At 31.7% G+C, this 25713-nt stretch overlaps 3 protein-coding genes across 6 annotated transcripts in view; 2 read left to right on the forward strand and 1 right to left on the reverse strand.

Annotated features, from left to right (window-relative positions):
• On the forward strand, positions 1 to 12129 carry LOC100569517 (putative phosphoenolpyruvate synthase). The gene is made up of 26 exons (XM_016807814.2): positions 1 to 78; positions 150 to 177; positions 508 to 616; positions 1065 to 1148; positions 1491 to 1676; positions 1863 to 1978; positions 2060 to 2168; positions 2356 to 2536; positions 2674 to 2819; positions 3340 to 3510; positions 4948 to 5101; positions 5535 to 5646; positions 6614 to 6753; positions 7244 to 7368; positions 7445 to 7601; positions 7689 to 7847; positions 7924 to 8052; positions 8853 to 8937; positions 9021 to 9106; positions 9179 to 9334; positions 9590 to 9735; positions 9802 to 10032; positions 11359 to 11455; positions 11542 to 11752; positions 11826 to 11900; positions 11966 to 12129. Exons 1-26 carry the CDS (start codon positions 1 to 3, stop codon positions 12031 to 12033), a joined length of 3339 nt encoding a protein of 1112 aa, XP_016663303.2. The 3' UTR covers positions 12034 to 12129.
• The window catches only part of LOC100570052, a 64806-nt gene that overhangs the window by 1849 nt on the left and 37244 nt on the right, over positions 1 to 25713 (forward strand). The window lies entirely within an intron of this gene.
• LOC100162364 (proclotting enzyme) overlaps positions 12036 to 25713 on the reverse strand; it is a 20725-nt gene continuing 7047 nt past the window's right edge. The window contains exons 2-8 of the mRNA XM_001944228.5: positions 15476 to 15774; positions 13961 to 14422; positions 13217 to 13305; positions 13005 to 13140; positions 12773 to 12911; positions 12553 to 12698; positions 12036 to 12443 (exon numbers count right to left, since the gene is read on the reverse strand). Of these exons, the coding sequence (XP_001944263.2) occupies positions 12288 to 12443; positions 12553 to 12698; positions 12773 to 12911; positions 13005 to 13140; positions 13217 to 13305; positions 13961 to 14422; positions 15476 to 15774 (1427 nt within the window). The 3' untranslated portion in view covers positions 12036 to 12287. The remainder of the gene's footprint in view (positions 12444 to 12552; positions 12699 to 12772; positions 12912 to 13004; positions 13141 to 13216; positions 13306 to 13960; positions 14423 to 15475; positions 15775 to 25713) is intronic.

Below are 25713 nucleotides of genomic sequence, written 5' to 3' on the forward strand. Positions count from 1 at the left end.
ATGGACAATTTTCGGCAACGATTATGTTTTTCTTCGCCTACGGTATCAGATATTTCATTGGATCAAGAACGAAATAATGTGAGACGTTTATTATTTATAATAATGCCCTAAGTATATATACTAATTACCTACGTCTTATGTTTGTGTAGGATGTTGAAGATTTAATGGTATTTTTTGGTACTGACAAAATAGGAAATATGATTATATTATGCATTAATCAAAATTATAATTTAAAACAATCGAACTCTTTAATACACATCCGAGATCCTACCGGACTAGAATTCACAAATCAAGGTATCTATATACTTATCTTAATTTACATAAAAATAAATTATATGTTTCAAATGGGGATAGATCACCAATCAATTAATTGCATCGCTAAAGTTTATCATAAATCTGTTTTTTTTTATGAAGACATTTCACTGATTGACAACCTTGCATACTAACACCTTACTAATAAACCAACAACAAATAAGTATACATATTCCTTGCTTTTGCTTCTTTTAGAAACGGATAGAGGATCTTATGAATTTTCTAGTTGGAAAACACCCAGTCTTCAATTTCAATGTACAGTGCCTATGCGAACATGGAGAATTGTATTCAGTGGTCGTCTAAGGTTAGAATATATATATTATATTACCTATACTATGTAAATTAAAACATAAGTACCTACATATACCTATTATATGTATATATTTTTTTTTATATACATAGAAATGGTGAGAACTATTGTCACGTGAAGATAAATTTCTTGTAAGTTTTATTATAAATATATATTTTTTTAATTTGGTTGATAGTTATATTTATTATTAGATAGGTACATACCAATGATACTATTTATAAAAAAAAATTTCTTATTCGAAATATATGGCCTTAAAACGGTATTAAATACCTATTGTAAATTATAAGTAATTTTCAAAAAAGTTTATAAGTTGTATACTTACCTAATAAGTAATAATTATTATACTATCAGCTACGCGTACACACATATTATATAATATATATTATATACCTATATAGTTATGCTTATGAACATTTTTATTTATTCTTGCTTAATTTTTTAGATGGAAGCCATTCGGATTTCCAGTGTACTGCGATAAAAATAATACGTTTTTCAAACATGAAATCGACCTTACAGATCCGGACTAGTATAAATGCTTCTTGTAACCAGTGGCGTAGACATGATTTCTGGGAGGTAAAAGAGGGGGAATTAACAAAAAAAAATGACACAGCTAAATGCGAGGGGAAAATAGGAAAATCGCCCATCCTCTCAAGACTTTTTACTTAGATAGTAAAATATTTAACAATAAAGAACAATGAACATAATTTAAATTGAATCAAAATTCGCATCAAACACAATATGGAAAATCATCCACTCCAAAGCCAATGAGGTTGGGATCTGACCCACACATCACCCTTTGTATACGCCACTGCTTGTAACGTATTAGGATCTATATATTATATATTTTAATTTCACAACACGGTTTTAGCATCGACAATTTATTGGGATTTGATCAGTTTGGTCAAATTACCGGTTCGATGGTCGTAAATGGTAAAACAGAAATGATTAACATGCGAGCAATGAAATTAAGACGGTGGAATATGTCGGTCGAAGACTCGGCGTTTGTTGGATTTATGAACAGTGATATAATGTGTTCCGTACAGAAATTAGAAAGGTAATAAATAGCTATTAGTTTTTTTCTATAATATTGTGAAAAGTATTAGGTGTCGTTGGTCATTGGTCATTGGAAATTAAAATGTTTTATAGTCTACAGTTGGTTTTTTACCATGGTATATAAACTATAAGCCAGAAGGTATTCAAATTAATTAGTTTTCTACTATAAATTTTGCACTGAATTTAGGATAAACTTCCGTGGCCATTTAAAAACGTCTTCAGAACACGAAATACTCCCACCTGATGGAATAGATTTCGTAAGTGAAGAAAACGACAATAAGACAATTGAAATACATCATAAAAGTGAATACATATACTCTATATTTTAACGGGTTTTTTCTAAATCCTTTGCTGCTTCGATGATTTTATATTTTTGTGTTATAGATTTCAGTTTAAATGCAAGTTTAAAAAGCCAAGTGACTGTCATTTTAAATACTGTATCAATTGAAATCGTTCTTGGAGACGACTTTAAAGGAATACTTCTATGTTTCAAGTAATATTTTAAACGGCTTTTAACGACACAATACTACGTATTATAAACGTAAAACAATAAAAATAACATCTGTCATCTTGTATCTGTGTGACTAATATATATTCATATCTTCATAATATTATTAATTTACCCGTACCTATTATACGAACAATATAGAAGTATAATTACATTTGTTATGGACTTTCAGAGATGTATATAAAACTGACAAGATAGTAAAATTTGCAGAAGACATTTCTGTAAACGATCATAAAATTGGCTTGACCGTAAACTTAGCCTCGGTGATGTGCATGTCCAGCAATATAGTAGGGAACAAAGCAAAATCTTTGTTCCAATTAAAAAAAGCAATCGTTGATGGTCTGATTAACGACGTGAGTTACACACGTGCAAACGCGTATTACCTACTACGTTATACGCTTTGGATTATTGAAAACGAAATCGATGAGAAATTTGGGTTAATGGTTTTTATAATATGATAATATTATGTTTTATGTTATTCGACTTAAAGATTATTGTCCCGGACGGTATATGCATAACGACAGTAGCGATGAGAACTCATATAAACGAAAATAAAAAATTGTCGATCGATTTAAACAACGCGATCGAAAAAGCAAAGCAGAGCGATTTCGAACAGATGGCGGTTTACTGTAAACGGTAAGCAGAAAAAAAAACATTATCCTCTGTTATTTCTATATATTATACCTATTACAGGTATATATGTGCATAATATGCGTTATATTATAATAGCTAGTTGATCCTTCACGGCGCTGACCGTGACAATTTAAATACCCGTGGATTTACAGTTTACACCTTCTCAAACTCTGTTAAACGCACATTTCACAGATTTTTTACACAGTTATTCGGGTTGTTTTAACCAAATATAAGTCAAAACTTTACATCCAATCGTAATAACTATTTTATTTTTTGTAACCATATACGAACAAAAGAATATTTGTTTTTCTTGAATCAAAAAACCCCGCGTGGGCAATTTTTTAAAATTGAAAGCTTTGCCTTCAAGATTAAACACATCCTGTGGTACAGGATTACCAATGCACCAGATTTCAGAGCCATGAGTGCGATAGACTTGATTGTAGACTGCTTACATAGTTAAACACACAAACATTGTCTTTTATTAATATATATAGATAATATTTAATTGTATTGTCCCGTTTAGGTTGAACGATCAGTGGCGGTCAACTAAACTGTGCGCTGAGTTGCTAGAGGCGATTTCGAACGGCGTAAACGAACACCGTGTGTACGCCGTCCGTTCGTCTGGAACGTTCGAGGACGGCGAATCTACGTCCTCTGCCGGGCCAATACGTCACAATTCTAGGCTGTACCGGTGGTACTTGTAACATAGGGGAGGCCGTTATAGAATGTTGGGTCGTCAAATTTCTCGGCGCGAGCTTTGACGTACCGAAAGTACGTTGTACAAGCGTAAATTTAATCATGAGTGCAACTATAGGACCAAATATTTTTTTTGTAAGGGGGGGGGGCTTTAATCCTTATATTTTCTTAATCTGTGTGGACATTTCCCTTAGAACCTTTTACTAAATTGGATACTTGCAAATTGGTTGTAATAATTGATATAAATATTTAATATATCTACATCAATATAGGTATATTATATTATATTAATATATTAATAACACTTATCCATCATAATTCACCGAACATGCACATTACACCCCTCCATGTCTTCCTTTAATAATGTATATTTATTCAAACACTGATTACTGGCATTTTTAAATATACTTAAGAGTCATATTTTCTATTATTTACATATATAGGTATAAAATAAACTCAATAATTTACTATAAAAAGGTTGATTTCCATTTGAAAAAAAGAAGCTGGTATTACCACCACACGACACTCCTTAAATGATATACAACAAATTTCAGCATTTGAACATTTTAAGAAACCATCTTGCAACATCATTCTTAGCCAATTTTATTTTTCATTGAGTAAAACATTTTTCGTGACTTATTATCCAATATATAACGTCATATTTGGGGGGATTAAGCCTATCCTAGCCCATGTCTAGTTGCACCTATGTGTATATTATCATTTATATATTTAGTTATTATTAACAAGCGTGCTTAATGTACAATAGGAAATAGTACAATTTAACACAAAATACATATTCATTTACAGAAAAATTAAACTTAAGAGGATGTTAGCGCACTATATATTTGGTTATCTCTGTCTGACCTACACGCAACATGGTTAATTTGCGTTCAGTAGAACCAACCTTGTCTAGTTAGCTATGGCCTATGGTATTAGAGCGAATTGACCTATTATCTTGACTTTATGAATTAAGAACATTGGCTGTGTTGTTATGTTGGCTTTTTACGATATTTCAATTCTTAAGCAAGTTATATGTGCGCAAAATGTTACATTTAAAAAAGCTAATATCGCTTTATAAAATTGAAATATCATAAAATAAGACAATGTAAGAAGTTATCGCACAGTGGCTAATGTTCTTTAGTTTGATAATAGATTAATTAAATCTAATATAATATATTTTAAGCTCACAACTAAACGACACAAAGCTGATCATGAGTCAGAGAGAAAACAAATAGTGTGCCGACATCCTCAGCTAAATGGACTTGACAATTAAAAATAAAATAATTAACATAATATATTAAACAATGTGGTTTAAAATATAATACCGCTACCGCCATGATATCTGTGGTACTTCCGTCATTATGGACTCCTTATAATCGTGGTGTTTCTGTAGTCTGTACAGTATAAAATATTATCACCCCGACCGTTTTCGCAGGAACAACGGACAGCCATTGATGTGTGACATGGCCGTGATCGTACAAGAACAAGTGAGCGGTCCAGGTATGGCCGGAGTCGCGTTCTCCAGAGACCCGAATACCGGCGATCCCGGGAAGATCACCGTAGCCGCGAGTTATGGTCTGGAAAAAGCGGTAAGCATAACCAGTAACCATATGAGTAACTATTGTTTCTGGGGGGTACGGGTCCCGCCGTTAGTTAGCAGCTGCCATTAAATGTACTATCATTATAAATTATAATACATACTATTGCATTACACTATTACAAATAATTTTTAACAAAATCAAAAGTGAATAATTATGGTAATAACATTTAAGTATACCAAGTTTCATAAAAAGGCCACTACCTATACACAATTACACAGTGACAGACGACAGTATCTACACACATTTCAATTTCGTACTCGATTACTCACACTCAATATTTCGTAATCTCGTACCATACACATATTACACAAAGTGTGTCCTACAGTCGAACTACACATAATTTTAGTCCCTAAAGCATATACATTGTAACTATAAGTAAATGTGTCTAAAAAATTCTTAACTAACATTCTACTTCTTATAGGGCGTTGTGTCAGGATCAGTCGAACCCCACGAGGTCGTTGTTTCTAGACTGCGGTTCGAGGCAGTCGATGACAATGTCACTACGTCTGCGGGACTTCTGCAGGCAACATCAAGTAAATATATTATGAACGTTAGGTTAGGTTATAGGTAATTCGAAATCGGAATACTTATCTTAAGCTTTATATATAGGTAATATACTAATATTGAGACTGCCATTGACCATAACAGGTATAGGGCTTAGTAGAAGATGCAAAAAACCTTAATGGCCCATAAAGCAAATATAAATTAAATTAAAAAGTAAAAATAAAAATTAATATACTAATATAATAAACTTATAAACTATAACCGTATTGTAATACTCGCCAAGTTCCAACTCACTATAGTCTATATATGTTTATAGGAATTTCTAATAAATTAAATGTCAGATTATAATAATTTTTTTTTATTGATCTTAAGCCCGGTGACTAAGACCATTAGCTGTTGTAGGGGTTATAAACTGTGGTAGGTAAGGTTGGTACGGTAAGGTGTTGTTATGGTTGTTACAGTAGGTAAGCAAACACATATATATGTGGCAAGGGTTTTACTACTACGAACCCTGGTGATCACCCATCCGGGGACTAGTAGCAGCAACTGGTAGCAGCCAACGCACCTCGCCAAGCCACTTTATTATATTTGATAATATGAATTCAGATGCTTTCATATTTTTTTTCATGTTCGATTTTGGTATACTCTTCGTAACCAAACATTCATAGTTTTATTACTTGTGAATTGTACGATTATTACTTATTAGTTATTACCTAGGTACTTAAACTGTATTTCCGTATATCAGATACGAGCTTAGGTCAGTTGGTATACGTTTCAGCTCTTAATATTATTATTGTTATTATTGTATTATAATTGAATTACGCTGAAATAAATAAATAAAAATAAATAAAAAATAAAATACTGCGAGTGAAGCAATACCCATATTGCAGTCTGGCACCTACTTCTACAGCTCACTCGCCATGCATTTATTTCACTACCTATTAATAATAACATTAATACATTTTATAAATATTATAACGCGTATATGAAATGCAGATTTTAGAGTTGAAAATGACAATGATGAGAAACCGCTGCAGTGTATTTCCAATAATTTGGCGAAAAAGTTGGCTGACATCTGCGTCCGACTGGAAGGCGTATTTGGTTCGCCGCAGGACATTGAGTGGGTGGCTGTAGAGGTATTCGTTTTGCGTAAATTATTTACAATAATTGTTCTTTGAATTTTTATACAAAGCTTGACTTCGACCAAGGTTTTAATGTCTTAAAACGTTGATTACATTTTAATTTTTATATTTTTATTGCGTTTGCTTTTTACGAAACAGTTTTGAAGTATAAACAAATAAGTTTCAGAATTTACTAATTATTGCAATAGTTGAACACTGTTTGAAATTTTATGTACATCAAAATAAGCCCTTGATTGTACCTCTACACGCTGCAGCAGTATATAGATATCGATACCGAGTTGTATGAAATCAAACCTAACGATATTATATTATATATAATGTACGCATATGGATTAAAAATTACAAGTAAAATATAATTATTAATTATTATTGCGTGTACCTACAGATATAACTAACCGTTTACTGCTGCAGTGTTCAAAACAAACGTTAGGTACTTAGGTTTATATTATATAAACATCAGTTAATTATCGTCTTCCACTGACAGGATCGACTTTACCTTCTCCAGTCGAGACCGATCACGTCCATATTCGCTTGGAGTAACGACGAAATCACGCGAGAATTTGACTCGCCATTTACGAGCGACGACGTGGTTATGTTTTACAACGTAAAGTTAGATCGCATAGCAATTACATTTCCTACAGAATACAGTATGTTGAAATTAACACAGTTATTTGTCCAATTTCAGAGAAGTCTACCCCAACCCTATGCACACTTTATCGTTGACTTTGGATTTCTTTTCAACGTACCCACTGTTTAAATTGACCGAAGGAGAGCCCACTGAAATCTACCGCAACAAACAGTTGTCCTACACGCACAACAATATGTGTCTTAACGTATGTCAAGTAGGTACATATATACAAACAAAAATGTTTTACAAATTTAACTAAATTGTTTTATCATCTCATCGATTTTTTTTTTTTTTATGAAAGATGTTTCAAGATTTAGAACCTGGCAGCGTATACGTTAAGATAATCGAGTACTCGATAGCCGGCCAATGTTTCTTAACGAGTGATATATGGGAGAAAATATTATTAAAGAATCGCAGTTCTACGTTAAAAAAAATTTTAAAATCTTTTTCTACATTTAAGGTATTTATTTGCTTTGTATATATGGAACACATGTTAAAATGTATTGAAAAACTATACAAACTAAAATATAATTTAGGAAACACTATACCTTGAATGGCGATTAAACGAGACACACAAATTGATTTCTAATGCAAACATAGAACATTCAGGCACGGCGTTGGATCTTTTGAATAATATCAATAGCGTTGTAGATGTTTTAGAAAAGGTATACATTAAACAATATTCAATATAATAATATTTTTATTACAGTGTTGGGGAACAACTTAAGTTACCAATTATTACTGCAACGAAATTACTTTTTAAGAGCAATTTCATGGTAAATTAATTAATAATTACGTTTTATTATAAAACGTAATTTATACGTATACTTTTAGTAATGTTACTTTTATTAAAATTACTATAAGTTACTTGTACGATGTTACTTTATTGTTTTTAAATACATTTTAAGAACCAATTCATAACATAATATTATGCCAAGTCAATATATCATATAAGTACGATTTTCTAACAGTATACTGTTAGAAGTCTATAGACTTTTTTGTAATGGCTATTTGACAAAAAATTTTTATTTTTAATAAGTATATTAATTTGGAAAATACATTTTTATTTAAAATAAATAATACAATTTGTTAAACAATAAATTATTGTTCTTAAATAAAATGTTTAAAAAATTTCATATTTTTTACTGTCGTTATTTAGTGCTTAATTATTAAACTGCAGTTATATTTTTGTAAATAAAAAGTAAAAAAATAACTTTAATTGTAATAAGGTTTGTTTTTTCAACTCAAAAGTAATGTAATTTGTCCAAATATTAAAAAAGTAATTTAATTACAATTTTGAAAGGTATTTCGTAGTGCAATTTAATTAACAAAAGTAACATTCCCAACACTGCATTAGTATACTATGTATATTGTACATGTACCTATAGGTATTGTACATCATATTATAATACATTTTATAATATTTTATAAGTTTCAATATATTTTTTAAACGACATATTTAAAGGTCACATCTTGTCACGTTGCATCGAGCACGAATAATATCATATCACATACACTGTTAGCAATTTTAGGACTAGGTTTCAATAAAGGTAAACTTATCTAATCATTGCAACTTTTTCCACAAATACAATTTATAATATCGATTAAAAACTATTGATATTTTAATGTTTAGACTCACCGATCGACACATTATCCAGTTTAGCGACCTCGATTGATACACCAGACATAATAAACGTTTCAATCTTAAAAGATATTCAAGTAAGGTCTATGAGCATATTATACAATACTGTGATATATTTTTTCATTAAATAACTCGATTATATTGTTTAGGCTATTGCTAGCGTTGTTTCCAAAATGTCTTCAAAAAAAGAATTTTGCGATTTGCCCGTTGAAAACTGTAACGACTGGTTAAAGGTGAATTGTGAGAAAGGTTATGATCAAGTAGAAGACTTCATTCAAAAATATGGACACCGTGGTGTCCAAGAGGTTTGACTTATACTATTACTAAGTACCAATAGTTATTTATGAAAAAATAAAAATTCTTGTATAGAACTAAAATTGTATGACTCAACCATCAATAATAGTTTATTATAGATTCAACACTACTAAAATAAAATAATCATATTACATTTTTGATACGTATTGAATTCCTGACATTATATTTATCGAAATTTATTTTTTAATAGCTATCACTCTTATTGTTAGTATTAAGAATCATCTATTCTTTTGCTGATTTTATAGTTAGATTTTGGTTCAGAAACATGGTCGACCGATCCCAACCGATTGTTTACGTGCCTCCAATCGTTAATATTGTACGAACACCGTCAATCCGATAAAAAGCCAACAGACAACGATTCTAGTACTGTGTCACGAGGATATATTCAAAAGTATTTTTAGTCAGTTATAAACATTTATGAAATGTCGAATTTATAATGTATTTTTTGTTCCATTAGAATGATATTCGATTACTTATTAAAGAAATATCGTCAGAGCATTTCGTATAGGGAACAATCAAAAGATATGCTGGTGCAGATCACTCACAAGCTGAGATTAGGTTATCGAAAGCTCGGCGAAAAGCTCGTGGCTGAAGGGAAAATACCGGATTCGAAACTAATATTTTTCATGTCTCAGTACGAAGTAAGAAAAATGTGCGGTAACAATAATTGCCCCGAAATAGTGCACAAGTAAGTGTTTGTGATATACTATCGTTGATAATAAATAGGTACCTACCTATTATAGACCACTATAATGAATTATATCAATTGTTTTTAGAATATTAGGGTTTGAATTGGTATAACAGACTGATGCATAGTTTAATTTAGATCTAACAAGAGATATATTATACGTCGATTAAGACTTTTCTTGAATGGAGAATTCAACATGGCTATTGATACTTAAGGACAAAGGTTGTGCTTGTTTTGGTCTTAATCGATACCGCGATTTTCTGTTTTTGTCTAACACATACGCGGCATATGATTTTAGACTGGTTATTTGCCAAATACCAATTGATCTAATGAAGCGATAAGAATTCTAAAAACAGATTTGAATTTGTCATCAAGTCTACTTGAAATCGACTTTCCCACATTTTAGATTTTTTGATTTTAACTTCTCCAAAAATTAAAATACGACAAATTTTTTAATTTTATTTTTTAATATGACATTTTTAAGAAACTGTGTGTAATATAATTTCCCACAAGTAACCATGTGGGAAAGTCGACTTAAAGTAGACTTGACGAAAAATTTAAATCTATTTTCATAATTCTTATCGCTTAAATATATCAATTAGAATGTTTGGCAAAAAACACACCTCAAATACTATGTCGCGCGGGTATTAGACAAAAACAGAAAATCATAGTACCTATAGAATCCCATTAATTATATGAAAAATTGGTACTATAATAATACGTTAAATCTAAAAACCGCAAACTTTAAAGAATATGCCCCAAATTTTTTTAAGGTTGTTATATCCAAAAACCGAAAATTGTATAATTTATTTATTTTTTGATATAATATATTGTTTATCATTTATTTGTTTATTTTGATAAAATAATATAAAATAAATTACTGTCAGCCAAGTACTCATCACAATAATTACATTAGAATTCTATATTTTTTTTAATTGTTATAAATTTAGAATAACAATTTCATTTTATTTGTAAACAAAAGTATTTTTTTCATTTTGGTTGGCAATTTATATCAACATTTTCTATTTAGTGCTTATATACCTACCAAATCTTTTGGTAAACTTTGTAAAAGTTTATGACATTCGGAATATATCTGTACTCGAAATCATAAGTGTGCGATTTTTGGATGCAACCTAATAATATTATTTATGATCTATGATTAAAAAATAGTCGGGTTACTTATAAAATATAAAGGTTCGGTTACTTTACCTAGTAAAATAATTATTTCTACCCTTTGTATTTCATTATAAATTTCTCTCAATAGTATTAATAATTCGTCATTAACATGTTTGATTTTTTTTCTTGCAATTTTTTTAAATTTTATAGAGCATCGAAAAGACGTAAATTGTGGCCCGATTGGATCTTGTTGCAGTTTGACGACGTGTGTTACGGACCACCTGTTCCTAAAACATTTTTAGACGAGGTTCATTATACTATATAATATTATATTTGATACATTTTTTTTTAATCCTTCAAAATTGTACGTATGTTCTACATTTCCATGTACAGGAATCTGTTTACAGTTCCATACGGTTTAAAGGTTGTTGCGTGTTTCCTGGACGGGTTAAAAACCGTGCGTGTGTACTAGAGCACATCGAAGACGCGCGTTGCTTGCGGACGGGAGACATTTTGATCGTGAAATCTGTCGACATAGCTTGGTCACCATATTTCCCGATTATTTCCGGTTTAGTCACGGAGATCGGTGGTGTAATATCTCACGGTGTGCAATGAAAACAAAATAATGTAAAATCTACGTAGAATATGTTAATCACTATTATCGCATTTGTATTTAGGAGCTGTTGTCGCCAGAGAATACGGGTTACCTTGTCTTGTCGGAGTACAAAATGTCAAAAAATATTTCAAAACGGGTAAAACGAAAAAAATACAAAAACAATTTCGAGATTTGAAATGAGGATTCAATTTTGAATTTCAGGTGACATGATAATTCTAGACTCCGAAAAAGGATTCGTCATTAAAGACGACAGCATCTTTACGAATTGAAATTACATACTTAAATCATAATTTATTATAATAATTCATATTTATGTATATAATTTAATTTTGAAGTAAAATATAAAATAAAATAAATTGAGAACAATACAAAAAGTGTAAAGAACATAAGATTACAAAAAAATCTAATTATTAATACTAATTTAAATATGTACAAAAATATAAAGTATAAATATATATAATAATAATTTACCGAGACACAATTATTAACGGTAAGTATAATACTATAATATGCTTATATCAATTTACGTTTTTAAATTTTTTGTAATCCAATTCATAAAACTCGTAACTCTGGTGTATACTCCCGGGTACTGGCCTTTGCCGCATCCTATTCCCCAACTGACGATACCCACCTGGGTCCATTTACCATCGTTGAGCATCAGAGGACCTCCGCTGTCGCCCTGTTTTAATAAAAAACAAAACAACCATTATAGGTATGATGGAACAAAACTCACTAAATACGAATTAGGTAAAAATATATATCAATATGCATTACGATTTTATACTTACACTGCAAGAGTCTCTTGCTGCTTTTCCCGCACATAAGAAATGGTCTACGATCCCACCCGGGGCCGCGTTTCCGTACTTGTACTTGCATTCCTGATTTGTCCACACTGGTACAGTGACCTTCTGCAGAACCGCCGGTTGCGGACCACCTAAAAACAGACAATACACCGTATTGATTTTCAATCGCAAAAATTGATACACGTTCGTCTACTCCGAAACTCACTCTCTCTCAAGCTGCCCCAGCCGATAACTGTGGCCGTCTGCCCTGCGTACATAGATCTGCTCGTCGGCAAACATATTGGATGCACTTGTTTATCAAACTTCACTGGTTTATCCAGGGTCAGGAGCGCGATATCGTTGTACTGAGGTTAAAATACAATATGGGTTATCGAACGTAAATAAATGTTATTAATTATTAGTTTATAACTATAGGATATATCCAACGATTTACTAACCAGAGTTCTTTGATCAAAACCTTTGTGCCGAACGACTCTTTTGATTTTTCTCTCTAAATGTTTCACGTCAGATTTGCTTTTGATATTATAGTCTCCGAGATTTGCCGTCAAACGAGCTACGTCCCACGAACTCATGCTGCAATCAAATTTCAGAATATCAAGACGGTAACGAGTGTTTAAAAACATTGAGTTCTAAATGTCAATATACTTACTGAGCAACGCAATGTGCTGCCGTCAACACGTGTGTGTCATCGATTAGAGATCCTCCGCAAAAATGCCTGCCCGAGTTGAATATAGCTACCTAAAATTGTTTACAACTCGTCATAGTCAAACACCTATATGCTGAGCACATAATATAGGTACCTATATATATATATGAATACCTACAATAACGGTGAGAACACCACGAACCATTGTCGTTTTAGATTTGCCTTCACTATAAATTATTTGTAAGTGTGCAGATACATGATAATCATATTACTTATCTAACTATATTGATCTATAATATGGCAGCCGAAAAATTATACACCGGAGATACTATTGCCGAGACAATACTACCGAATGTAATATAATAGACAAGATTACAATGTGAAACAATTATTTTCACTATTATTGGAGCATATTATGATGTTTGCAATTTTAATTATGTATATATCGTCACATATTCACATTATATAGATGATCTCTCTATTTCGATTGAGATTAAGACATTATCGTACCGTGCATCGAAAATGTATAGATTATTTTATAGGCGCATAGGTATAGGACATTAAGCTTAAGCTTATGAGCGTAAAGACTACTTTGCAGATTGACCTAGTTTCATCAATTTCCAGTGAACATAAAAGATATTTTACCGTGACATTTGTAGACGATATAATATACATTACACGCGTATATATTATTATATGCATTATTTACTATATTATTACCTATAGCCTATAGGTATAGGTACTTACGATCCACGGCCATTCTCCGGGGTCCGCGTTTTGACCACCGACGATCCTCTCTTGATCTTGCGGACCGTTCTTCAGTCCACACTGAAAATCGTACCCCCCTTCATTGTCCACGTAAGATGGTGTGGTACTGGTGGTGGTTGTGGTGGTAGGTTTGTTGTGCTGGGTAGTAGTAGTGACATTTTGATGATCGTATGGCGGCCGTTGCTGTGGAGGCCATGCCGGTATCGACGGTTGCTGTGGAGGCCATGGTGGTATAGTCGGTTGCTGTGGAGGCGATGGCTGCATTGGTGGTTGCGTCTGCGGAGGATGTGTAGGAATCGGCGGAATAGTGTGGTCTGGAGGATGCGTTGGCAAAGGTGGTGGCCAATTTGGTGGCATTACCATCGACGGGGGTGGTCTCATTCCTTCTTCTTTGTGACTCTCTCCGATGAAGCTCGGGTGATCGCAGCACACGCCAAACATCTAAATGCCGATGGAGATACGATTAGTCGTTAATGTATTACTGTTTGTGGACATCAGTTTATTTTTAACATTTTATTGAAAATGCTCGGTTTTTATTTTATTTTTCATAATATAAAATAATAAGCGCAAATTATAATGTAAGTACCTATATCTACTACCTATATAATATTATATTATTTTACTATTTTATCATTTAAGCCTTAATGTGATAATCGTAGTTGTAAAAAAACACTTTTATAATTCCATATATACATTTTGATAGCTGATGTGGATTTGGTACACTATACGTGATACTATTGTATATTATAATATACTAGCTGATCCCGTGCACTTCGTTACCCGTTAAATGTCCTAACTGTATATAACTCAAATGCGTTAATTGTTCAATGCGTCATTTAATATTTGGTGTATGATGTTCTAGATTTATCTTAACTTTTATGTTGCCCGGAATTAAAATTCTGATTCGCAGCAGTATATTATCAGGTACCTAAGCAGTAAGCAATCTACCTGCGGTAGATCGCGGACCCCGTGCTGTTTGTGTGTAAGTGTATGATTTAACTCTAAGGTATCAAAGTTATACCAAGTTTGTCATTTTTACTTAATTCCACCTACGGTGGATTAATATAATCAATTAGTACAAAATCCTAACCTAACCTAACCGTACTAAAATTCGATGAATAAAAAAAACCAAATTTAACCCTTTTTAATTTAGCCTAATCTTCTTCCCAGAGGTATAATCTACACACAAACATTCATTTATATAATATAATATATATATTGACAAAAATAATAATACAAATCAACAAACATGCCCGATTAACCAATAGCAACCAATATTATATAATACACTATTATTATTTTAATAATAATATTATTTTAATTTTTTTCTGGACAATCCTTATTACTTAGGGGTATAAAAAATAGATAGTAGCCGATTCTCAGACCTACTGAATATGCATATAAAATTTCATAAAAATCGATCAAGCTGTTTCGGAGGAGTATGATAACTAACATTGTGACACGAGAATTTTATATATTAGATTTTGCATTCACCTGTTTGTGGTCGGTACTTATATAAGTGCACGTGTCGTACATTCCCGCCATCCACGAGTCCCAGTACTGAAAGTTTGGCACTTTGATGTACGGAAAGCACGACCGAAAACTCGTGCACTTGCCCAGCGTGCCTCTGCTCGTCAGACACGGGCCCGACACCATCGTCCACGAACCCTGTCTTTTCGTCCTCGACGCCCTGTTGGTACTGATGCCGTCGACGCTTTGGGGGCCGTTACCACTGTTACTCGTCATCGTATCATGGTGTTGATTGACATCGCGGCCCTCGTCCGCAGGATATGCTACGATTATTACAATTATACAGTTATTATAAGTACAAAAATTCGAACTCTATGTGATAACATTTTTAAACTTCGAACGTTATTCGCGGCTGCGCGCAATATGGTATCGTCCATGCACGGGCGCGGAAAAAACACGCGGGTCCGGAGATATTGCTTGATATTAATCGTTACATAATACAATATATTATTATAAACTCGATATGAGAGGTGTGATTCATGCTACAAAATATAATACTTATACAAGTATACAGTATGATAATGTGTGTACAATACACATGTCAACCTGTCTGAACTGTCGTTATTTTATCACAACTAATATTCATCAATTATTTATACTGGACGTCTGCTACACCTTTAATAATAATAATATATAGAATTACACGTTTACACGCAACTGAACGGAAATATGGTTCACGATGACATTAAATAATAATATTATATTTTAAGATAAGTCTGCAGCGCACTTTGTGTTATCGAGACCGGTTCGAGACGCGTACACATACCTATATATTATTATAATATATTAATAAATATAATACATAGTACATACCTAGCTGGCTATACATAAATAAGCTTAGCCCGGCAATAAGAAAAGCCTTTATGACGATGTTCGTTTTTTTTATAATCTATTAGGAGAATATTGTTATTAAATTATAATAATTTATAATACATTAAGTGTTAATCTCGATCCCGATTCCATTAGTGGCAATAGGACGGATAAAATAATTATAGAAAATCGTAGGTGACCTCCAAGGCTTTACTATAATAATACTCGCGTTTATATTATAAAGGTGAACATAATAATTTACGGGATTTCAGGATTTTATTTATTACTTTTTTATTTAGACGGGTGGTATAATTTTGTTCGGTTGTTGTAGTAATTTTGAATCCAGCTAAACTCGTATAACACAATAGCATGTACAATGTAAATAGTACATAGTACATTTGTATATTAGTATGATGAATACATTAAGCTATCTTAATTATAAAAATGTTACTGTCGTTCCAGACATAGGCGTGCGCAGATTCCAGTTTCAGGGGCAGCAAGAGATTAATTCGGCTCGTTCTCCGAATTCGCCGTTAAACCGCCCGTAGTTTTACTTTTTACAATAGGGTATCAAAAATAAAATTGTATTGGTTTTTTTAACCATAAATGTTAATAATATTTACAACTTAAAAACATGCCAATTCTTTTTTTTATAGTAGACAGGTTAGGTTCGATTCGTTTTATACTGATAAGTTCTATATAATTATAAAATTATAAAATATTTATCTATAGTTTACGTTAACCCGAAAATTAAAAAATGTAAAAAATTGTTTTATCTACATTGATCATCATTTGTGAAAGTATAATTTTACCGATGCTCATTATTCATAATATATTTTCCGGCCGCGGTAGCCCCAAAAATAGTCCAGGGGCAGCTATATGGTTCCAGAACAAAACGATTTATTTCAGTCACGCCACTAGTGAACTAGTTTTATTTTCTATAGCTAAAGTCATTGGGGATCCCTTATATTTTTTCTTTATTAATCTTTCCGAACATTTCTCTTTAACCCTACATCCAGTACACTCTCTACGAAGTTTGTATATAAAATATTTCTAAGTACCCAGCTTATAATACATTAATATGTAGGTAATACTAGGTATATTATATACGTCTTTTTAATCTTTAAATTTTAATTTAATTTTAATACACACTTTCTATCTTTTAAATTATATATTTCTAAAATATCTTCATTCTTTAATGAAGATATATATTGATTATTGACGTATCCTTCAATATTGAGAAATGAGAATAAGAAATTTTGAGAAACAGTCATACAGCACATATTATATTACAATATAAATACCTATACGAACTCTTAGTCAATATATTGATTGTTAAGAAAACATTTTTAATGACTATAATTATCCAAAATGTTTTTTTTTCAATTATATTTAATTAAAAAAAATTATATTCCTTCAGTACTTGTTTGAAGCGGACTTGGTTTTTTTTTTTTTGGAGGGGGGAGCTCAAGCCGCCCCCTATTTGCGCCAACCCTATGTAGTAGGTATATATGGTATATCAGGTGGTACGGTTTTTTCAATATTTTTTTATATTAATCATTGATTTGTACGCAAGACGTATCGAACACGACGTGTTGTCGCATACCTAATATCTATTACAGGTGACTGCCACGGACAGCGATATCGCCAGTGTTTTTTCCCAACATTCGCGAATTAAATGAACGATGATTATAGGGTACAGTGGTACAGTAACGTTTGTAATACAATGATGCTGGGCTAATGACCCAGCGGCAGTCCGATTAATCATGCAAAAACGGACCACCGTTGCGCGTCGCTGCGTATTATTATACGCATACATACATAGCGCCACGCGGCTTAATCGAAACACGAAGTCGCTTCCGGCGAACGATACAGGTGGCATACATATTAATAGAGTTTACTTTATACGCCATAATGTGTAATTTAGATATCCGAAAACAAAGTAATATAGGTACCTACGTCCAACACCTATGGCTGTGTTATTTGCGCGTACGAATTTTTTTTTCCATTTCTTATGTACAGTAATCGTTCTCGGGCCTTCCCCCCCGAGATGAATATTATTTTATCACGACCGCGTCACCCGATCGTTGCAGGAATAATATATCAGCCTTTCGGATACAATAAAAAAATTCCGCGAAACACTGCTAACCTAAAACCTGCCGCGAGTATGAACCATAAAGACGTGTTAACCGCGCTTTGATCTTTCGCGTCCAGCTAGGCGTCAGTCTTCATACGATTTAAATATTTAATAACATGTTGCGTAGGTTGTATCCAGGTAGGTATACAATGTACACCTTAATTGTTTATCTACGCACGAATTATTATTATACAAATTAATAATACACACATTTATGATGTGTCTATATTAATAATATCGTCTCCTGTGATTCGAACATATTATTTTCTCAAACGATCGAGTTTTTTTTTGAAACTGCAGTCATGCGTGATTATTATGGTAATAATCGGATGACGTGTGATTATTAATAAACTGTACCATTTTAGTTTCTGCGAAAATAAAATATGGAAAGACCAATTAATAGAAAGCCGTCCGACTTACAGAGTCCTGCCTACATACACGGCTACACGTTACTACGTTGTAAGTATAAGTAGTTCTTTAAGAAATCAAAACGAAAACAACTGTTTAAACATGATAGTTACATATACAATATAATGTACATAATGTGCGTATTGGATTAATTGTCTATCGCGACAGACTTCGCAATGCGCGTAGTATTATATGCCAGGGATTGATATTATAGTAGGTACCTATTTGAAATAAAAGTATTTTGTATTTCATATTTTTAAATATTTCAAATACATTTAAAAAATATACAAAATGAAGATTTCTTAAAATGCGGTCTGCACCAGCCCCAAACTTTCAAAATAATATGGTACACAATAATTTTTAATATTTTTATAAATGTAGGTACACATAATATGTGTATTATACATTATAAACTATACTGTCTTTTTTTGTGTTTTCAAACGGAGATTTATCTACGTGTCGTGTAATTGTGTAAAAGTCGATTTCACGTCTCACTAATTGTTGATAATAATATAATATTATTATATTGTATTATTAGGACTCACCCAATATATCGATCCAGTTGACTGTCGACTATCCCATCTTGTCTGCTTATAAGTTACATAAGTCCTGTAATACACCTTATAAGTCCATCAAAATTCAAAAGTATATAGTTACATTATAGATATACCTATATGGGTACTACTGTACTACGGTGGTAACTTGTATAGTAATTACTTATTACTTATCGGAACCTTAAAAATTACAATGACACAATTCGGCTGTTCCATAATATCCTTAAAATTAAAACATTATTTACATGAAATACTCGAATACAAAATGACTTGCTGTAAATAACTATAAGTTATAATTGGAGGTGTCAATAACTATATCTCCGAGTTATGCCCTATACATGAATCATTTTGTTTGATTTATATACTATATACAAAATGATGAACAATTATATGTGGTTAATAGGTAATAATAATTATTATGATAGTATAATAAGTAAGTAATAACTATTATCACCACACACAATAGATTTTTGAGTATAGGTTCTATATTTTTATTCGTCAGACATAGCCGCTCCCCCGTGTGCCGACCTAACAATATACCTATTTTAATGTTTAATGCTGCACGTCTATCCGTAAAAAATTGAGACTGGTAAACGATAAAATTACAGTATAGGTATATGGGCTCATGTGTTGCTAAATATTGTAGCCAGACCTCATCAGACTTATGGGAATACATATATATAGGCATAGCTGCAGTATATGACATATACGTATTATTATAGAGGCGTATAAGCGTATAGGCGTATGGCCGGTATTAGGTATAGGGACAGCCAAGTCGGAATCAGCCAAAAAACCTAAAACGTGTTTGAAATTCACTTTTGTTCCCGTTCCCACTGATGTACCTACACACGACACACACACACATACCCACACACATACATTTTACTACATATTATAAATAAGTATAATATAATATAACTGGTACCTATATATAGTGTTATCACACAAATCATACAAAACCAATTACATCTCTGCCAAAATACCCACACACACACAGAGACACACACGATCTGTACGTCTCCACGTGTCACATCTAAACTCATAAATTCGCACGCCATTTATATTTTAATGTATTTTTAACAATATTTCTGTACATATCAAATAGATGGTTTTTTTTCGTAGCGGTCAGAGTAGTAGTTTATGTACGTGCATATATATAAACAATCAAGTCTTGGACTCGGCCACTCTGTTTTCTTTTTCTTTTTCTTTTTTTGTACGCTTTAAATATCTTCCAAACTGGTCATTCGCAATAATATTATACTGTATTAAAAGTTGAACAGTCAACGTGGGTCAATATACTCTTATGCACACATCAAGACCACGCTCGGGTTACCGTCGTATATAGAGGGGATGCAATGTGTACATACTACATTATATTATTATGTATATTATTATAAGACGAGTATAATATATAAATAAATATATTTACGTTTTATACATTTTGTATTCATTTGTAGGTTATTTCGCTGCGCAAAAAAAAACTTACGACTAATCACCGTATAATATAGGTAGGTACCTACCTATAATAATATAATTCGCATCAACGACACCAATAACGCGTCTTGGTCGTATATACTCGTATTATATAGGTATATAGTGGCACCCACAAAACCTGCCCAAACTGAGTGAAAACGATTAATTTGAAAATAAAATTCGCGCGGTCTCTTAGCTGGACATACGACATGTGTTAAGTGTATGTACATATTATATTGTTTAACTGTAAAAAAAATAATATATTTATCATGTTTTCTCCAAAATCCGTGTCACTGTTTTCGTGGTCAATTTATTTAAATTTAGCAAATAATTACGTCGGAATTTGAATACAGCTGGTAGGTATGTACTAGCACCATTATGATGATTATAATCATACACATCATACACATGTCCAACATACTTTTCTAGAGAAAACTCTGAATTTAGGTGTGTTAAAAATGGACATTTCTTCTTCTAATTTTAATTTGTTGTTTTTATCATGTTAAAATCATCAGATCAAACCGACAGGTGTCTGTTTAATATTTTTAAATACAACATTTGACAACGTGAAGATTTGTTCTTGAAATCTTGTTCACCTAGCAGACGTTTGCTGCCTTAAAGACTATTCTCATACAATAATAACTGATGTTATCTATATAAGTCATTATTATTATTGATATTTTTCTTCGTATAATTTATAATATATTATACTGCGGTGTAGTGAAATAAAAAAATCCCATTCTATGAAGGTGACTGACTCTAACTGATTATAGATTGGACGTTAACTATGTATAATTTATGTACCTACAACTACTTGATTTAACTTATCTCATATACCTATATGACAATGCACATTTTTATCTAAAGATCACGTATTTACATTTGTATAATTTGTGTTAGACACATATGTATATTTACCGTGATAACCTGACAAAAGAAAACAACAGTTGCCCGCCCTATATGTTTACACTTATTAATTAAATATATAATTATGTATGATGTGCTGTGTACAGTGTACACTGTACAGTAAGTCGATTACTGAGCAGCCGAGGACTTACGAATCTACAGCCTAACATATCATAGGTACGTAGGGTAGTGTTATAATATTATGTTCTTCAATTTTGCAAATTTGTTAGGTACTTATGTCTTAACCTCGGTGTTGGCAGTTCGTCCAGTGCGTGATGTACAGCTAGCTGTCGTACAACGGGTTATCGTACGAAAAAAAATTTAAATTATATAATATAAACTCGACGTGAAAAAACACAACATCGTCTCAAACGAAATACTAAGAGAATTAATATTTTGAACCAGTCATATATCGGCTTTACCATATCTGATTGTTGCAAGCCATTCGCGCGTTTCCATTGCGACTATATATTTTTGGCCTCCGGTTAGATATATTATTATTCTATTTAATTTGCTGTAATGTAACAAAAGATATAGATCTTGAAATTTCGAAGCAATGATATATTCATATTATATACCTAATATATATATATATAATTGCATTCCAGTATACCTATACCCAACTGCTTGTATTCCTTTCAACGGTGCCTATCTAAAACCAAATACCTACCTATACAATTATTACAATTATATAGGTACACGTAATCTCGTATTGATCTAGAGCAGTAATCATTTTTACTATAAATTTACACCTACACGTTTTATAATTTGTCAAACGTAAAAGGATTTGTTGATAAGAGAAGATCCTCTTACATGTACCTGCTGTGACATCCATATGAATTTAAATACATAATCTTAAGAGACCGTTATAACCACAAACCACATGTCTTATAAGTTGTATCCGTCCTTACTAAAATGTATTAACATAAATAGCATAACAAATTTTACGTTTAGGAGAATCCGTTTTACTCTGTTATTTTTAATATTTGAGAGAATTGACCTGATCAAATTAAAGTTTATAATATTATTTAGGGCACAACATTAAGTATAAATTTTTTGTAAATTTTAAAATGATGACCTAACTTTCTTAAGAAGAAAAATATCAAGGTGCTCTATAGATAAAATTCTTACCCATAAATGTGATAATATGACCTATACATTCATATTTGACTTATGGTCAATTTACTTGAACATATTAATATAATATAGTAAAGGGGGTTCTTCTGAATATAAAATGTAGTTACGTTATAATTTTCCAAGTTGTGTGTTACTGTGTTAGTAAGGCGGAGATATCACATACGGATATAACGTCCTCTTAACTAAATTGAAAAGGTATAGAACGCCTTAGTGAAGCTCTAAGCACAGAACCAAGCAATATTATATTCAAATTTCAAAATACTATGACTTTTATCGAGAAAAACCGTAATTTGTGAAATATGAGAATAATATGATATATTATAATTTATATAATTTAATTTGTAATTGTTTTTCATTTATAAATACTATTGACCATCAAAAATGTAACCTAATTAGATCAAAGTCAATATATCATGTTGCTCAATGGCCTTTGATACCGAGGATAGCTTCTAATAAAAAAAATAAAAGGGTGTGACATTACGGCAATCCACGTATTAGGGAAACCTGAACTAATTTTTGGCAATGTTATTTTTTTTCGTCTGACAATATAATATAATATATGTATTATTATTGTCTATTGTCAAGTCGGTCGACCATTAATCTGCATATTTATATTACTTATTTCGAGTCTAGTACTACCTACGTCCGAATAACGAGTAATGGCATACGCCAATGATAGTTTTGATAGCAAAAATGTCTGTGATATATTTGCCTCACAGCGTTGAGCATAATATATTTTATATTGATCTATAGCCAACGAATAGAAGCAGCTGCAGCTAAGCTAGTGTTGATCGGAAATCAACAGAAATCGGAAATCAAAATGTGTGTGTGTGTTGTGTTATGTTTTTATTCCCAAAAAACAAACATTTATTATTACGTACGTACGTCGTATACTCATAATATGTAAAATATTTCTTCGAAACAGAGATCTAGGGCAATAATTGTTTAGATGGACTGTGTCACGCGGGTAATATAACACGACGAACGCACTGGCAAAATTCTGAGAATATTTCGGGTTTTTGATTATAATATTTAATTGTATTTAAATTTTAAACTAGTCGAAAATTATAATGAAAGATGGAAATTCTAAATTATCTACCAATACAATATAGTATTATAGTGTCTTCGAGAGTTGAATTCCCATGAATATGATATGGTTAAAATTTAAAATTATCAATATAGCTATATTATAGGTATATAACTATACCTAGGTACCATTAAATTTTCCATTTAATACAATTCCTTAGTTATTATCAGAATTAAAGAAAAATTTAGAAGTAAACTTTATATCATAATATATTATTATTGTGCAATAATAATTATGTTTGTGTTTTGTATACTTAGGTCTGAAAAATGAACATTCCATATTCAAAACAATCTTAATGGATCTCAAATCTAAATTTTAAGTTTTTATCAAATCAGCCGTCACATACTTTTTGAAATATTAAAATTTATTTTTAAAACCTTTTTACAGATTACTGGAACTCACTGAGATGGTATATTGTATTGACTATTAAATGTTGATAATAACATAGTAATGACGAATACTTATATTACATTGTCACTATAATAGGTAAATAATTAATAACTATATTTTTACTAATTCTACGTGTTTATCCATGTCAATAACAAAATATAAATCGTACTTTATTTAAATTTTAAAAACTGATTTATTAATTTACTTAGATAGGTACCATATAATATATTCAAAATGAAGCTACATTTTCAAAAAAAATTAATTATAACGCAAAATACATTTTTATGGCCTATAATGAGACACCTACTAAATTAAAATTTAATTACCTATTTAAGAATTTTAGGTAATATAATATTACCTACCTAAAGACTGGAAAAAGAGATTTTCCCTGTGGGCCTCCGTCTATGTTTATGTTGGGGGGATCACTCGGGTCTATAAATTGTTTTTTACAGAATAAAATATTCACCAAATGGCAAATCGGAATACTTTAAATTTAAAACTATTAATTTTTTATATAAATTATTATTACTTACTGTTATTTTTAATAATATAATAATACCACGACAAGTCAAGAATTGGCTTAGGATCTTTAACATAGTATTTTAAATTTTTATCGTTAATCGAAGACCGAAATATCCTCATATGTTTCCCTACCCCCCCCCCCTCACCATATTGTGTTGTTGCAATTGTTTTTTGGCCGATATTTAGTACGGAATTTTTACGAATTTGTGCGATAAGAACCTCACTTTCTTCACATTTTTTTTTCGAAGTTATACGAAAATTTGCTTGAGTGGCTATAGAAACGTTTCTTTACCCCCCCCCCCCCCCCCATATTTCCAAAACGACTTATTTATGTGAAACTTCTATGTAGATATTTAGTACGGATTTATACGACCATAGGCGAAATTTTTCAAAAATATCTTACAACCGAAAAAAGCATTTTCCTCATAATATGCCGTTTCCCCAGCCCCCACTAAACTAAAAACACGTTTTCGCATGAAACATAGTATAGATATTGTGTTAGATTGAATATCTAATGCGAGCATAGTGACCAAATTTTTTTTCAGTTTGGTGCCCCTTCAAATATTTCCCTTTATTGTAATAAGTTAAGTCTTCTTACGTGCAATTCTACGATCATAAATCATAATACTACCCAGTGGTGGCGCGAGAGGATTTTTGTGAGACAATTGTCTCACAGCTAAAAAGGGTGGTGGGTGGGTACTGGTAGGTACCTATAGTGGATAGTCAGTTCTGAAAAATATTGAGTGACACAACGTATCAAATAAATAAATAAATTATT

This window comes from Acyrthosiphon pisum, chromosome A1, assembly GCF_005508785.2.
Source record: "Acyrthosiphon pisum isolate AL4f chromosome A1, pea_aphid_22Mar2018_4r6ur, whole genome shotgun sequence".
NCBI classification, from domain to species: Eukaryota; Metazoa; Arthropoda; class Insecta; order Hemiptera; family Aphididae; genus Acyrthosiphon; species Acyrthosiphon pisum.

What these genes read in the sequence shown, in the direction of transcription:
- LOC100569517 (XM_016807814.2), top strand. Translation starts at nt 1, where the DNA reads ATGGACAATTTTCGGCAACGATTATGTTTTTCTTCGCCTACGGTATCA. An exon ending in AGATTTAATGGTATTTTTTG is followed by an intron (nt 178 to 507) that starts GTACTGACAAAA and finishes TGCTTCTTTTAG; the next exon opens with AAACGGATAGAGGATCTTAT. An exon ending in GACCTTACAGATCCGGACTA is followed by an intron (nt 1,149 to 1,490) that starts GTATAAATGCTT and finishes ACACGGTTTTAG; the next exon opens with CATCGACAATTTATTGGGAT.